General features: G+C 34.4%; 1 protein-coding gene across 10 annotated transcripts in view; it reads left to right on the forward strand.

Moving 5' to 3' along the window:
• Positions 1 to 17,063, forward strand: part of agfg1a (ArfGAP with FG repeats 1a) — a 136,409-nt gene that overhangs the window by 107,433 nt on the left and 11,913 nt on the right. For 5 of the 10 annotated variants that reach the window (XM_039759886.1, XM_039759849.1, XM_039759854.1 and 2 more), the window contains 2 exons: positions 10,146 to 10,314; positions 10,406 to 10,491. The exons of 2 other annotated variants lie outside the window; for them this stretch is intronic. In XM_039759886.1, coding sequence (XP_039615820.1) covers positions 10,146 to 10,314; positions 10,406 to 10,491 — 255 coding nt within the window. The remainder of the gene's footprint in view (positions 1 to 10,145; positions 10,315 to 10,405; positions 10,492 to 17,063) is intronic. 3 more of the 10 variants (XM_039759853.1, XM_039759855.1, XM_039759876.1) reach the window with 1 other exon arrangement.

Below are 17,063 nucleotides of genomic sequence, written 5' to 3' on the forward strand. Positions count from 1 at the left end.
ATAAATTCATTTTATGGTTAACTTTGTTATTGTGCTATGAAGACCAGACATTTTACTGGCATTAAATTTCCAGTATCTTTATATAAACATTAAACTCATAATCTTCTTTCTTCCTTGGCAATTTTACCCCACACCACATATGAGTTAGCCTTTTTTTTTTTTATCTCCACCTCCAGTATACTTATAAAACTGCTAGATTCATGTCTGATGAAATACTTTTCAGCCTGTCTTTTCCAATAGGGTATCTAATTCCCACCTTACCTAACTGTATTACCTTCATTTTCCACAAGTAAGTTATATTTAGTCTTTGTGAACATTGTCTTGTTTCATCCACACCGTGCCACCTCACGTGTGGTAATAGGGGGGCTTTCATGTTTAAAAAAAAAAATAATCAAGGAGAAGAAAAATTAAGTTTTCCAATCAAAATTTCAGAGTTACAATAACTTGTGCATTTTCACTTCTGCAAATTAGGATACGTTAAGGTGGAACAGGAGCATTCAATGCATACTGAGGAAATAAAGATACAAAAACACAACCCAAACTGGCATTACCTGTAGCAGTTCTGGTGTTAATCCAGATTATAATGGTGGTGTGAAAAACTATTTGCCCCCTTCCTGATTTCTTATTCTTTTGCGTGTTTGTCACACAAAATGTTTCTGATCATCAAACACATTTAACCATTAGTCAAATATAACACAAGTAAACACAAAATGCAGTTTTTAAATGATGGTTTTTATTATTTAGGGAGAAAAAAAATCCAAACCTACAATTACCTGTGTGAAAAAGTAATTGCCCCCTTGTTAAAAAATAACCTAACTGTGGTTTATCACACCTGAGTTCAATTTCCGTAGCCACCCCCAGGCCTGATTACTGCCACACCTTTTTCAATCAAGAAATCACTTAAATAGGAGCTGCCTGACACAGAGAAGTAGACCAAAAGCACCTCAAAAGCTAGACATCATGCCAAGATCCAAAGAAATTCAGGAACAAATGAGAACAGAAGTAATTGAGATCTATCAGTCTGGTAAAGGTTATAAAGCCATTTCTAAAGCTTTGGTACTCCAGCGAACCACAGTGAGAGCCATTATCCACAAATGGCAAAAACATGGAACAGTGGTGAACCTTCCCAGAAGTGGCCGGCCGACCAAAATTACCCCAAGAGCGCAGAGACAACTCATCCGAGAGGTCACAAAAGACCCCAGGACAACGTCTAAAGAACTGCAGGCCTCACTTGCCTCAATTAAGGTCAGTGTTCACGACTCCACCATAAGAAAGAGACTGGGCAAAAACGGCTTGCATGGCAGATTTCCAAGATGCAAACCACTGTTAAGCAACAAGAACATTAGGGCTCGTCTCAATTTTGCTAAGAAACATCTCAATGATTGCCAAGACTTTTGGGAAAATACCTTGTGGACTGATGAGACAAAAGTTGAACTTTTTGGAAGGCAAATGTCCAGTTACATCTGGCGTAAAAGGAACACAGCATTTCAGAAAAGAACATCATACCAACAGTAAAATATGGTGGTGGTAGTGTGATGGTCTGGGGTTGTTTTGCTGCTTCAGGACCTGGAAGGCTTGCTGTGATAGATGGAACTATGAATTCTACTGTCTACCAAAAAACCCTGAAGGAGAATGTCCGGCCATCTGTTCGTCAACTCAAGCTGAAGCGATCTTCGGTGCTGCAACAGGACAATGACCCAAAACACACCAGCAAATCCACCTCTGAATGGCTGAAGAAAAACAAAATGAAGACTTTGGAGTGGCCTAGTCAAAGTCCTGACCTGAATCCAATTGAGATGCTATGGCATGACCTTAAAAAGGCGGTTCATGCTAGAAGACCCTCAAATAAAGCTGAATTACAGCAGTTCTGCAAAGATGAGTGGGCCAAAATTCCTCCAGAGCGCTGTAAAAGACTCATTGCAAGTTATCGCAAACGCTTGATTGCAGTTATTTCTGCTAAGGGTGGCCCAACCAGTTATTAGGTTCAGGGGGCAATTACTTTATCACACAGGGTCATGTAGGTTTGGATGTTTTTTTTTCTCCCTAAATAATAAAAAACATCATTTAAAAACTGCATTTTGTGTTTACTTGTGTTATATTTGACTAATGGTTAAATGTGTTTGATGATCAGAAACATTTTGTGTGACAAACATGCAAAAGAATAAGAAATCAGGAAGGGGGCAAATAGTTTTTCACACCACTGTAAATTCTTAGTGTTTACATTTATTCTCAGTTTTGATTTCACTGTTAAGACCTGATCATTTGTGACAGTGCCAATATTTATATTTTCATGCATCCTAAATCCAATACCAGCATTTAAACAGGCAGTACTTTGAAAAGGCAGGCACTTGTGCAGATATACAAAAAATGACAGGTAATATCTTGCTCACACCATTGGTGTTTATTAATGATCTGGAAATCATTATCTGAAGAGTATTCAGGTCTGCAGGTTTTTCTTCAAAGATTATATTTCTGTAATTAACATTCATCTAATGTTCCCTGTGAAGTGGCATTTCCTTTACTCGTACAGTGTCTTCAAATGATGACTCAATGTGATGCCTTACGCATCTTTTTTGACATTTGTGCCCTGTACATCAAAATTTTCACCTCTAACCTATTTTAGATTTATTGACCATCTTAACCTTTAATAGTTATGATCTCATGTTTTAGAACAGATGATATTTAGGATATTTTTATGAGTTGTAAAGAATCAAAGTAACCTAAAACCAGAGAAAAGTAAGGTTATGACAGTGCTTAAAATATGTAGAAGCTGTAGAAAATATGGCATTTGAAAACATTTTTGTTTTTTTGTAAGTTAAAGGACTTTGCTGAAAGATTTCAAATTTCTGATAAAATCACATTTAGAATGTTCTTACGGGTTACAAACAATCAATTATAGATGTATAGTAAAATCCTTTAAAGGATATAGTGGGTCAAAATTGACCTGCATGACAATAGGAAGTAAAACATTTTATAGAAGCTATATAAATTATGGGATGTTTTAAATTTTTTTGACTGTTTGGTAATTGGGAGAAATGTAGAAAAATCACAAATATTTATCCTTAACAGATTAAATTAATGGTGCTTTTACTAATTTCAAACATAACAGCGTTTCAAATTTGGCCCAAACCCTGTATCGTTAATCAATATTTATTTTCACCATTATTCATCATTCATTTTACAGTAAACCTAAGTTAATGATAGTTATCAACTATGTTGAGCAGAAATTATGTATAATTATGTATTAAGGTTAAAAAAAATTGTAAGCTTCAACAATATTCCTATATTCCCATTCCTAAATGGGTCATATTTCTGCTAAACCTTTTAAATTCATGCTGAAGGCTTACACTTCAATCATGTAATTATTTCTTCATTTCAGATTCATTGTGGTGACATATAGAGCCACAATTACAAAAATTGTGTCACTGTCCAAGTGCTGTATTCAGTTTTGTTCTCCATATCAAAATTTTGCATAACCGTGTAAGAGAAAAAAAATGCATGGGAGAGTCATTTGGCTGATTCCAGGGCTATTATTAGCTATGAGGAAGTACCAAAGGAGATGAACCTTTTCAGTTTAAGAAAACACAAATTAGAATGGGACTTTATTAAAGTGTTTCAAATTATGAAAGGAATTTGTAGTGTAAATCTCAGTTGTTACTTTAAAATAAATTCCGCAACAAGGACAAAGGGACACACTTAATACTTAAGGGCAGATTTTGCAAAAACAAGGACAGTGGAGCTGCTACCCATATCCAAGTAGTTAAAGAGCAGATAGCACAGAGTGGAATTGCTCAGTTCCATATACCTTACTCAGAGTTCCCCCAAAGCAGACATGGTATGTTGTTGCTGTTAAATAATTGCATGTTACCTACTGTAGTCTACATTATAACCTACATTAGCCTATATTATAGTGATCATGCTAATATTTCCATCCTTTAGGGATGAAGGTTAAGATAGTTAATTTTGTTTTCTAATTCATAAATGATACATTCTACAACAATAAGCAATTTAAACATTTATAAATAAATAACCCTATCTGGTTGTATGATCCATAGCCATGGTACATGTTTAAAGTGTTTTTTCAGTCTGTTTTCAGTTTAGTTATATTATCATCTTTCTTGATCTGGAGTGGAGTAATAATGAATACTGTAATATTCCTTTTTCAAAGAAATAGATTTATTTTGATTGGAAGCATGTGTTTCATATCAATACTAGAAAAAAAATAATGCAAAAGAAAACCACATTTTGTAACACTTTCTATAGTAAGTAATTATATAATTAAGTAATGCAAGTAATTATATAATTAGTTACTTTTTTGTAAGTAATGAGTAACATAACTAATTTAATTTTAACAGTAACGTTTCCCAACACCAGTCACTTATGATTTTTTTTTCTGTATCTAGATATCCTCCCTTGAACAACCAGTGCAAATAAACTAGTATGCCTAAGCAACTGGCTGAATAAATATTGAGAAAATCAATAACATCTTTTTTTTTTTCATTTTTATATCACTTTAAAGTCAGAGTTATTGACTGAACTAATCAAAGTCCTAGACTAATTTACATTGTGATATGTTTCAAAGTTAAAAAAATAATACTTTGAGCTGTTTACTCTAATTAGTAAGTATTTCACTGTTTGAGTTGTTTCTTCTATTCATAACTGTTCAGTAAAGTTAAATAATTTAATATCCACAGGTGAATAATGATTAAAATTAATCACAGAGTTAATTTCTGTTTTATAGAAACATTAATATGCTTGAAGGAAATGTGATCAATTATGATTAACACACAGATAATTTGCGATTAAAAATTTTAATTGTGTGATTAATATTAATTCAATTCTTTCATCAAAATTGCAGCCCTTATTGTGAGGTCTTTTTAATTATGTTGAATTTCAATTAGTTCTTAAATGACCTCATAAAATACAAGTCATCTATCATTTGAAGGCCATTGAATTAATCTCTTATCCAGGTTTATCCCAAAAGCAGTCCTACCTATGATGGCAGTGGTGCCCATAATAAAAAATGAGCCAGTTTGTTGTGATAGCTTGACCAAAGCTGGGGCTGCAAACACATGTCTCTGGTAACATAATCTATGATGAAGTGAAAGATCTGGAATCTGTTGCTTTTGGAACAGACTCACGCTGTGGGTCAGATTATATTATTTGGATCTGAGCATGATTTTTATTTATTTATTATTATTTTTTTTTTATTTTTATTTTTTTTACAAGTGTCTTTTATTTTACAATTTGTATTTGGTCACCACCCCACATTGCTATTGCTGATTTCAGATTGGACTCGCACTTTTCAGTCTGGGTCACTTTAGCTGCTCAGTTTTGTAGGATGACTTGTTCCACTATTTCAACTTCTGAGTCTTTTCTGACCTCTGAGAGCCATGTGTTAAGTGGCTGTTGTGCTCTTCTCTTTGGTGTCCCTACCTGTATTTTTTGGTATGTTTTTTCACATACATTTTTATATTTTATAAATCACATACTTTTTATTTTCTATAAATTGCAGTCTGTTGATGGTCTGGATGTAATTTCCAATTGCACTTTTCAGGTGTATTATCTGTGGCTGTAAGAGGTACAAGACAAGGGTTTCTCATGATTATTTAATGAGTGTTGGCAGAAGGGGTATTTCACGTTTTGTTGGCGTGAGAGTCCTGAGTGGCTTTCATTGCTTGTGCTACAAGAAGTGTTGAGCTGTCGTGACACGGTTGAGCCCTGTGTTAGTTTCATTTATTTGTTTTGTTTATTTGTTTCATTCAGTTACTTACTTTTTCTCCAATCACTGTTTCAGCTAACGTAAAAGTTGCTTCATGGAGCATTAGACATCAAAGCTCGAATGTTAAAAGCTGAAATGTTTTTGTCTCTGGCAAATAAAATACACATTGCTTTCCTTTAGGAATTTATCCTTTAGCTGAATATACAATGGTGTGAAAAACTATTTGCCCCCTTCCTGATTTCTTATTCTTTTGCATGTTTGTCACACAAAATGTTTCTGATCATCAAACACATTTAACCATTAGTCAAATATAACACAAGCAAACGCAAAATGCAGTTTTTAAATGATGGTTTTTATTATTTAGGGAGAAAAATCCAAACCTACATGGCCCTGTGTGAAAAAGTAATTGCCCCTTGTTAAAAATAACCTAACTGTGGTGTATCACACGGAGTTCAATTTCGTAGCCACCCCAGGCCTGATTACTGCCACACCTGTTTCAATCAAGAAATCACTTAAATAGGAGCTGCCTGACACAGAGAAGTAGACCAAAAGCACCTCAAAAGCTAGACATCATGCCAAGATCCAAAGAAATTCAGGAACAAATGAGAACAGAAGTAATTGAGATCTATCAGTCTGGTAAAGGTTATAAAGCCATTTCTAAAGCTTTGGGACTCCAGCGAACCACAGTGAGAGCCATTATCCACAAATGGTAAAAACATGGAACTGTGGTGAACCTTCCCAGGAGTGGCCGGCAGAGCAAAATTACCCCAAGAGCGCCGAGACGACTCGTCCGAGAGGTCACAAAAGACCCCAGGACAACGTCTAAAGAACTGCAGGCCTCACTTGCCTCAATTAAGGTCAGTGTACACGACTCCACCATAAGAAAGAGACTGGGCAAAAACGGCCTGCATGGCAAATTTCCAAGACGCAAACCACTGTTAAGCAAAAAGAACATTAGGGCTCGTCTCAATTTTGCTAAGAAACATCTCAATGATTGCCAAGACTTTTGGGAAAATACCTTATGGACTGATGAGACAAAAGTTGAACTTTTTGGAAGGTAAATGTCCCGTTACATCTGGCGTAAAAGGAACACAGCATTTCAGAAAAAGAACATCATACCAACAGTAAAATATGGTGGTAGTAGTGTGATGGTCTGGGGTTGTTTTGCTGCTTCAGGACCTGGAAGTCTTGCTGTGATAGATGGAACCATGAATTCTACTGTCTACCAAAAAATCCTGAAGGAGAATGTCCGGCCATCTGTTCATCAACTCAAGCTGATGCGATCTTGGGTGCTGCAACAGGACAATGACCCAAAACACACCAGCAAATCCACCTCTGAATGGCTGAAGAAAAACAAAATGAAGACTTTGGAGTGGCCTAGTCAAAGTCCTGACCTGAATCCAATTGAGATGCTATGGCATGACCTTAAAAAGGCGGTTCATGCTAGAAAACCCTCAAATAAAGCTGAATTACAACAATTCTGCAAAGATGAGTGGGCCAAAATTCCTCCAGAGCGCTGTAAAAGACTCATTGCAAGTTATCGCAAATGCTTGATTGCAGTTATTGCTGCTAAGGGTAGCCCAACCAGTTATTAAGTTCAGGAGGCAATTACTTTTTCACACAGGGCCATGTAGGTTTGGATTTTTTTTTCTCCCTAAATAATAAAAACCATTGTTTAAAAACTGCATTTTGTGTTTACTTGTGTTATATTTGACTAATGGTTAAATGTGTTTGATGTCAGAAACATTTTGTGTGACAAACATGCAAAAGAATAAGAAATCAGGATGGGGGCAAATAGTTTTTCACACCACTGTATGCCCTGCTTTGGAAGCAATTTTTTAAATTCTTGTGAAATGAAACCAGTCCGATTTTTAAAAGAAATCTGAAGTAATTCCTTAGCATTGACATAAGTTTCCATATGAATCCATCATTGAGTTAATTCCCCATCTCTATTCATCAGTGTAAATGTCTTTCTACCTGTTTTCTTTCTAAGTTGTATTTGGTTTGATATGTTTGGTTGATACTAACCGATGAACCCCACCACCAAAAATTATTTATTTTCTCCATCATTATGTTTTGTTACATTTTTATTTCAGTCTCATGCCACCTTTATAATACTGTAATTCCCTATTTTCCTCTTTCACTGTGTACGACCTGCTCAAGATTTGTATCCTTTATTTGAAAATGTTGATTTTTGTCAAAACATCTCTTCCAAACTAGACATTCATTTAGACTAATTCTTGTTCAAGAATGACCCTGCATTTTTCTACGTTTGACTATCTATAAAGATTGATCAACTATTTCATATAAGCATTTGTAAGAGGTTTCACTCATTTTAAATAACATTTTTCCAAGCTTGAGTCATGTCTCTTCTATTTAGAGAGCATTTGCCCTCATGTGGTGGACCCAAGTATAAGTATTTATCTTACCAGATATCTTGTAAATATATACGCTGCTTCTCAGAATTGTTTCATTTAAGGTCCACCACACATGGGCTTGATACTTTGTGTCTGAGACAAAACACAGTAAATTTTTGTCTCTTAGGCTTGGAAGGTGAAATTCTTTTGGCCATATTTTCATCATCAAACCTAAACTGGGGGTGATAACTAATAGACCACTTGAACAGACTTTTGGTAGTTATTTTTGAAAAGTTCCAACCCATCTTAAATCTAATTATAGTTCTTTTCTGGAAGGAAGAAGCCTCTCTACTAGACTCCCCACTGTCAAAGACTAAATATGGGGAATCTTTGGACTCTGCTTGTGAAGGTGGATTGTAAGGGCCTAATTTTCTTCCTCTAGAGCTTTATAAAAACATTTGTAAGCAGTATGTTGTATTAAACACTTTCCAGATGTTTAAACACTGTCATCACTTCCTCAAAAATTAATTCCTTGATTAATTTAGGAATTTTTGCATATATTTTAAAACAGGAAAACAATCCTCTAGTTGTTTAGACTGCACTTTAATTGTTCAAAGTACTACCCAATTGCTTAAGTAAACTCTAATGTTAATTTCCTGAAAGCCTTTCCAAGCTGACATCCACAAATTTATTTTGATCAAACCAGTTTTATACAGTCCTGCAATGCTGCTGAAAATATTTACCACATCTTTTTTTAATATCAAAGGAGCCTCATTTGTATCGTCCTAGACTGCCTTCTACCTCTTTGACTAAATAAATTAGGCATTTTTTTAGTAGGCCCCATTTTTCATGCAGTTCATGATAGAAATTCTTAATATTATTAAAACTATTTCTTTCTTCCCTTCAGCAGTTGTATTACGGATTACTAAATCTCAAAACACTTTTTCGTTTATTAAAGTGCCAGCAAAGGCTGTCCTTTATCCTTCAATTTCTCTTTCTGTCTTAAGCCTCAAACCATAGACCTTTTTAAACTGGATCTGATCACCCCATCAATTTACTCAGTGGCTTCCAAAGAATCTCATTGTACATCAATGACATCCTCCTTTTTCAACAATTCTCCCTCAGATCTCCCTGATTTACTTTTGGAGGTATTGGATGTACACTCTCTGTTCTGTTTGGAGTTGAATTAGCCCTTTTTGTTAGTGCCTTATCATGGCTATCCATGAAACGGTGCTGTTTTCTGTATCCTTATTTTCTATTTTCCCCTTCAACTCAATGATAAAAAAATTGATGTGTCTTGTATCCTCTATCTGGGCTCTCTTTATCTTTATTTATTACAGCATCTACCTTAAGGGATCTGGGTGGTAGTTTCTCTTTCATGGATTTAGTTTTTTTTTATGGATTTAGTGTTTTGTTCCTTCACAATTAGTAATGGTTTCCCTTTTATATTTGTTGAACTGAATACAAATTTGAGCACTAAAATAATAATAATGTAATTTCTTTTGAAAAAAATAATGTGGGTTTATTTAGTCTTGTGTATAGGGCTTTACTGCTCTTATTTGATTGTTATTATTTGAAGCTTAGTATTTGTGCTGTAGTAGTACATTTTCTTTTTTGTGCTGATAATGCATAGGCTGGTTTTTTTTTGTGTATGCCTGTGTGCCTAGCAGAGTAATGAAGGCCTACTTTTGTTTTGTCACATGGGTGAATCGGACGTGTCTAGCATTAAACCTTGCATTTATATACTGTCTTTCCAACTGTAAGAGGTTTCAATGGTTTGGATATCAGATTACACTAAATTTGTCCATCTGTGAAACTATTGCATTTTGTTCTCGATTTCATGACTGAAGATCTTTATTTGTTTAATAAAATCGGGTACATGTTAAAATTTGCGGACACTAAGTACTACTCCACTAATAAATGATTGAAGGTGAACTCTTCATCATACCATCAAGAAAAGCTTTAACCTGTCCCTCTTTTCAATTTAAAGCCTACACACCGTCAAGCGATTAGATCTTATATTAACTTGATTTTTCTTTTTTCTTCCATTTTTTTTTTATTTCAAGGGGCTGGTGGACAGGCGAGTAATGTTAATTCTGCTCCTGCTTTAGCACCCCCAAGCCATCCGGCTTCTATAGGAGGAGACCGATATGCAGCCTTAGCAGAGCTGGACAGTGTTTTCAGCTCAACTGCACCAACTAGTAATGTCTATAGTACAACTAGTAGTGTTAGCAGGTAAGTATATGTTGATATTTTGGATTTCCATTGTGGAAATTATCGAAATATTTTAAGTAATGGGTGCATCCATGGTGTTTTCTGGTTGTAGCAGTGTCTTTGGGACAGGAGCTACACAAGCACAGAGTCAGCAAGCAATACCAAGCATCCCTGCTGGATTTGGAGGTAGGCTGGAAAGTAAGAACATAGTTGTACCATATTTATTAATAAAGGTTGAAAATATTATAATTTTTGATAATTGTACTATTCAAAAGTTCTATCGCTTAAAAAAAAATAATTATAAAGCTTGTTTTTTTTGTTTTTTGTGAAAACACTATATAACTTTAGGATAAGTACAAACATGAATGAAACTCTAGTTATATTTCTCAGACCCTATCAATTCTGTTGATTAGGACCATATTCCCAATGTTTTTGGCTAAAAGGTAACCTCAGACTATGACATTAGCTGTGATTGTGCTTCACAGTAGGCTGCAGACAGGCATGTAATTATGACAGACTCTTCGAACATACTGGTATCACCACTCCATAAGACTTTCTTCTACAGGCTGTCACACCATGATTTTTTTTAAATGTAGTGCATGCTGTTCTGTTTTTTCTGTTTTTGCAAGAATGGTTGCTTAGCTGCAACTTACCTTTTAGGATTACTTTGAAGACTTTCTCACAAAGTGAAACTGTGTACTGCCAGATGCTGAAAAAGTACTTTTCTGGTTTTCCTTTTGAACTGTTAAAGGAAGTGATTTTTGATACTGTTTATCATCTTACACTTTTTCTGTCTTCAGTTTATCCAACTTCTTCATATTTCTTTAAGACTGCTTGAACGCCACATCTTGAAAACCTGATTTGTTGTGCTGTTGTTTGCTGAATATATCCTTGTCGAAACAAAACTACAGGTTTACTGTATGTCTATGAAAACATGTTAGTTTACCCATTTCTAAAACTCTGCCCTAGATACCCTATTATTTCTAGTTAATAACCACAATATTGTTTTTAAATTACTTAACTAGCATACCATGTTCCATTAATTGCTTTGTCATTAATTTAAATCAGAGGTGCTTTTGGTGGAATTAACAAAACACAAGATATTACATTAATACATTTTTGGAAATTGTAAGACGCTTTTCTCACTTTTTTGTATACATTTGTTTTGTATTTATTATAATATTATATAGTGTTTTTGTGAATGTATAAACACTGCACAGACATGAATTTTTGAATAGTACTGTGTATACTGCTCATTTAATAAAATAAGCTCATAGTCTTTGCATATACTTCAGTACGTGCTGATTTTTTTTGACTATGATAAATGCTGCTCTCTCCCTATCTCTCCTTCACATCATCTATTGGTATTTTTCAGTCCTCAGAAATTGACTTCAGCCAATATTGTTCTTGACATTTATAGCAATAAGTCTATTTCCAATTTAAAATAAAAATATTTCTAAAATACAAATGCAAAGCAATCTAAAGTGAAAGTTTTGGTACTTTATTGTCAAAATGATTTTTTGCTGTATAAACAGATTTCAGCTAAAAAGTTATGCATAATCAAAGGTTCCAGATACAGTATTTTGGTTATATCTGGGCATATGTTATTTGCTGTTTTTACTTTTGTGTTTTATTGAAATAATATGAAAATATTTAATATAATAGCCTTATTAATGAGCACAGCTAATGTCACCTGTTTCCTTTTTCTTTATCTTTTATCAGACTTGTGTCTTGTAGACAGTGTTATATTATCTAAAGACTGACTTTTGGTGCTTTATTGTTAATTTTAGTTTTTTCTTACAACAGATGTATTTAGCATGTATGGACCCAAATTGAAAGAATTCAGTCTCTGGCCTATCCAACTGTAGCTATGCTGCACACTTTTTTTGAATAAGATATCTAATTTCTGTTCAACTTCTAAATAGACTACAGTTTGAATGAGGCAAATACTTTACCAATGTTAATCCATTCTGCCTGTGCAAAATAAATAGCCTTGTAAAAGCTCACTAGTTTTATTTTGTTTTGGTTTTTTCCTTCACATATTTTTGGCCAATGTAATGATTGTTGGTGGCAAACTACATATTTCTTTTCCATATATAACCTATTTTTGAGTTTACTATTCTCTGCTTCTCTCTTATGGTTCTAGTTTTTTTTTCTTTGAGTATTTAAGTAGTATGCTTTTCTTTGATAGGGACAGATTTATGTTATTAATTTTGGTTTAGACATTAGATTACATCCTCAGCTTTTCTGGAAAATTTGAGACTGAGTGACTGCTACTCCTTTTTATATGTTATATTGTCCTCCTTTTATGGTAACATCCTTCAAATAATTTTGGATGATGCACGTTTTTTTTAGCAGCTCATGTACAGACTATAAGGCTGTATTTTGTCTCTGACATTTGCTACTGAACTTTGTGTTCTCTGCTAATGATTTCACCTTTTGAAGTTGTTTTTGTCAGCATGGTTAGAATGGTTGTGTTTAAATATTAATAGTGTTTTTTACTCTTTTTATTTAGATGTTTACGTTTTTTATTTAAACGTTTAATTGTAATGCGTATAGGAAAAAGGAGATCCATTGATAAAGTTCTAGGAAAGTGAGATGTTTTTGTTTGAAGAAAAGTGCTCGTGGTGCATCTAAGTTTTATAAAAGAGGGATTCAAAGAAGGGTGAAGGTCTACTGTTCGGTGAAAATTCCACAATAAACAGTGGAGGTGTTTGAGTGGCTTTGAAGGCATGCGAACATTTTATCTGTTGTATAAGCGTGTTGAAAGCAGTAATGCTTCTGAAGTTTTATTAAAATAATTGTTTTTTTTCCTATCTGTTTTTTTTGTTGTTGTTGTTGTTTTTATTGCTATTAAATGAACAGTTTTTCTGTTGAATGTAAAACTGAAGAAGCGAATGTTGCATATCTAGTAATTATTGAGTTAGAAAATTAACTAACCTGGAAAGACGTGTCCCAGTGTGCCCTTGGTTCAAATTAGGGTTGTCACAATACCAAAATTTCAAATCTCTATACTAAGCATTCAAGTACGATACCATTTTCCATACCCAATGTAGTATATTACAAAACACAATAAAATGTGTATGTAAATAAATTGCAGTTCTGTATGCATTAAAATCTTAACATTGATGAAATGAATCAATAGAAAGTTTAGTCTTTAAATGCAGATACTTCAAGTACTGCATATTTTGTAGAAGGTGAAATTTCTGTAGACAAGAAAAAGTAAAGCTTAAATCTTGTCAACATTTTTTTTATATTGATGGAAACAAATACTGTTACTGATGCAGTACGATAAAATCTTGTAAATGTCATTTAACATAAACTGAATACATATTACAATCTTTTGTGAACAGTATGCATAATATATTAAAACAGATATTAAACCTTCAAGTTAAAAGAACAGTAATTTTGTCTTTGGTAAACAATTATTCAGAAAGCTAACACACACACAGACCACTAACACACTTAAAAAGCTTTGCAAAAATTCAAACAATGCTTATTGCATTTTTGTATTTAAAAACTGTGATGTCTTTGTAATTCCCAGATATTTTGAAAGAAAGAAAATCATGTCAGTGTCCTATTCCTTGAAAAGTGATGGCTTGCTCTTGCTGGACTACAAATGAGATCTGACATACTAAATACTGCACATGCTCTTAAACACAGTTGGAAGTTTATAAATACACGGAGGAGTAGTGCCACAGTTTATGTAATTGGGCAGTGAAAATTTATATTGCTGTGCATTATATAGTAAATGTAATGAAATAAAAATTTAAATTTGTTCCTAATAAAATAAAGGAAATTAATGTACTACAGCAACACACTTCATGGGGAGTTCTGAAAAATCAAGTGAGCAATAGAGTTTTTGTTGCCCATCTTGCCCCGAGTGAACATCACAGAATGAAACTGGCCTGCAATTAAAAACTCCTGTCTTGATGCATTAAACATTAAAATAGCTACAAAAAACATTTTAACCTACAGAAAAAAAATGTTTGCGGGTTCATACAGGTACTTATTAACATTTCCATATTAGAAATAAGATCCCTCTCGAAATTTTTGTATTGACTCACTTGCCAGTGTTGTGTGTATCTTTAGGTTTTCTGTTCCCATTTGCCGCTAGGTCTGAGCACTTACAGTCGCCACACCGGCTTCCCTCTTTGTCAGGTGAAAGCTGACAAAATTCTCAATGAAAGCTGTGACACTACTAAAGTTACCATCTTACTAATACCTGTAAGTGGATTAAAACGGGCAAATCAAGCTATCGAGAGCTAGAAGTGCTTAGTAATGTGGGCTGTAGAATTTATACCATCAAAAATTAGTATTGAAGTAATTTTAAAATGTTAAAATTGGTACTTATTGATTTTTCAATGCTTTTGACAACTCTAGTTCAAATATAGCCCATTTTGGCAGTAGACGTCCCATCTGTTTCATAAAACACCCTAGGTTACATATACCTATTCTTCAGTGTCTTGTTACAAATTTCACCCAGATATCTGAACTTGATGTAATAACTGTTTTAGTATTTTATGTACAATCACAGTATCTATTCCAGCACAAGGCAAGCAGTGCAAACAGTATCAGACTTCTGACATTTATACGCACGTGCATGTCATCCCCAGTATTAAGCGTGTTTTTTAATACTAAAATTTTTTGAGTTTAGATTGAAACCCACATTACATGCTCACTGAGAAGTATCTGTTGAAGCTTAATATTTCTAACTCTGGGGCTCATGTCAGGGTACAGTGTACACCTCATTTCAAACCTCAGTGTTTGAAACACACATTTTTCCTTGATGTTACTCCACTGCTCCATAGTTTAAAATTACAAATGAAACAATTCAGACATGGTTAAAGTGAACATTGCAGACTTTAATATAAGTATTCGCATACATTTCAGTTAAGCCATTTTGAAATTACACTTTTTATACATGGTCCCCGTATTTCAGAGCACCATAATGTTCAGGAAATACCAATGATATATGTATGAAAGCACTCATATTTAGTACTTTGTTGCTTATGCCTTGCATGCAATGACTGCTTGAAGTCTATGATTCATAGACATCACCAGGGGCTGAGTATCTTTTCTGGTGATGCTCTGCCAAGCCTCTAATGCTACCATCTTCAGTTCCTGCTTGTTTCGGGATCTTGGCCCCTTTAGCTTTCTCTTCAGCATATGGAAAGCATGCTCAGTTCGATTTAAATTTGGTAACTGACTTGACCATTCAAGAAGTTTCCTTTTGCCTTAGCAGTATGTTCATTATCTATCCAGCAGTAGGGATCATTATCTTCTTGTAGGATGGGTTGGGAGGCATTTACTGGAACTTAAGAAGATAAGATGTTTCTATACCCCTCAGACTTCATTGTGCAACTGTTGTCAGCAGTTCCGTTATCCATGAATATAAGTGTGCCAGTTCCTGTTGCAGCTGTTTCTGCCCAAATCATAACACCCCCACCCCCATCTTTAGCAGGTGAGGTGGTATGCTTTGGATCTTGGGCAGTTATTTATCATCTCCACACTTTGCTCTTGTCATAACTCTGATACAGATTAATCTTTGTCTTGCCATCCTGTTTTTGTGGTTAGGTAGTGAGTGGTTTGCTAGTTGCTGACACATATAGATCTTCCTCCTGAAGACTGGTGTTTAGGACTTTTTCTTTACTATAATGAGAAATTTCTATCATTAACAGAGAAGATCTTCCTTGTCCTACCAGACCCTTTGTGATTGCTGAACTCACCAGTGTCATCTTAATGATATTCCAAGCAGTTGATTTCGATAATCCCAAGATTTTACTTGTGTCTCTAATGGTTTTAATTATGCTTTTCAACCTCATAGTGGCTTCTTTGATGTTCAGTGGCACATTTTGTCCTCATTTTAAGTAATGTAATCTATAGGTCGGAGTATGCCTAGGTATCTTATGCCTGCACTAATAAAGCAGTGAAACACACCACAACATGATTGCAAACAGTGCTGTATTTATCACACTTCTGATGTGTAGCTTAAATCCTGTCCTCGCGTTTGTTTAAATGGAACAAGATGTAGCAAACCAGGATTGTTTCAGGCACTATACTGTAGCAAGGATGTTAACTTTCCGAACGCAAATTTAAAAATATCAACTAATCGATTTAATTATTGGGTATAACCTTTTAATGTGAGTTAATCAAATGATCCTTAGTTATTAATGTCCCTAATATACACAGTGTAAACTTATTGAAGATGCACTGTATGTTCCTAAGCTGAGATATAGTGAAAATTCCCTAGACATCCCCTTAAATTGTCCCCAATTTATTGCACAGTTGGTTTTGTCCCTGCTCATTTGTATGTAGAGTATATATACTGTAGAGCTTCAAATGCAAGCATACCTAAATACCTTTAAAATAATTTGCTTATGTACAGTAATATTGTTTTGCAAGAAACCTAGACAGAACATTTTGTGTAAGTCCAATACAGCTAGACTTAAAATAGAATACTGTTTCCCAAAAATCAACTAGCCAAATTAGCTCACAGCTTTTTCCATTGCTTTTGTTTAGAGTGTTGATATGGTCGGTGTGCAAGGTCACTTTTTGTGACTGTTAATGCGCTGTTTCGTTTCTAAGGTCATAGACCCAACAGTGTGTGTCAATGGATGCATTGCTGTTATGATTAGGGATTCAATAATGTAGTTTAGAAATATCACTGAGGTTTAGAAATGTGAAGAAAAAATGTGTGCTACAGCCACATTTGTGTTAGTGTGGTGAAGTTAACAAAAAACAACATATATAGTACTATGTAAATGTTT

The sequence above is a fragment of the Polypterus senegalus genome, chromosome 1 (genome assembly GCF_016835505.1).
Source record: "Polypterus senegalus isolate Bchr_013 chromosome 1, ASM1683550v1, whole genome shotgun sequence".
Lineage (NCBI taxonomy): Eukaryota > Metazoa > Chordata > Cladistia > Polypteriformes > Polypteridae > Polypterus > Polypterus senegalus.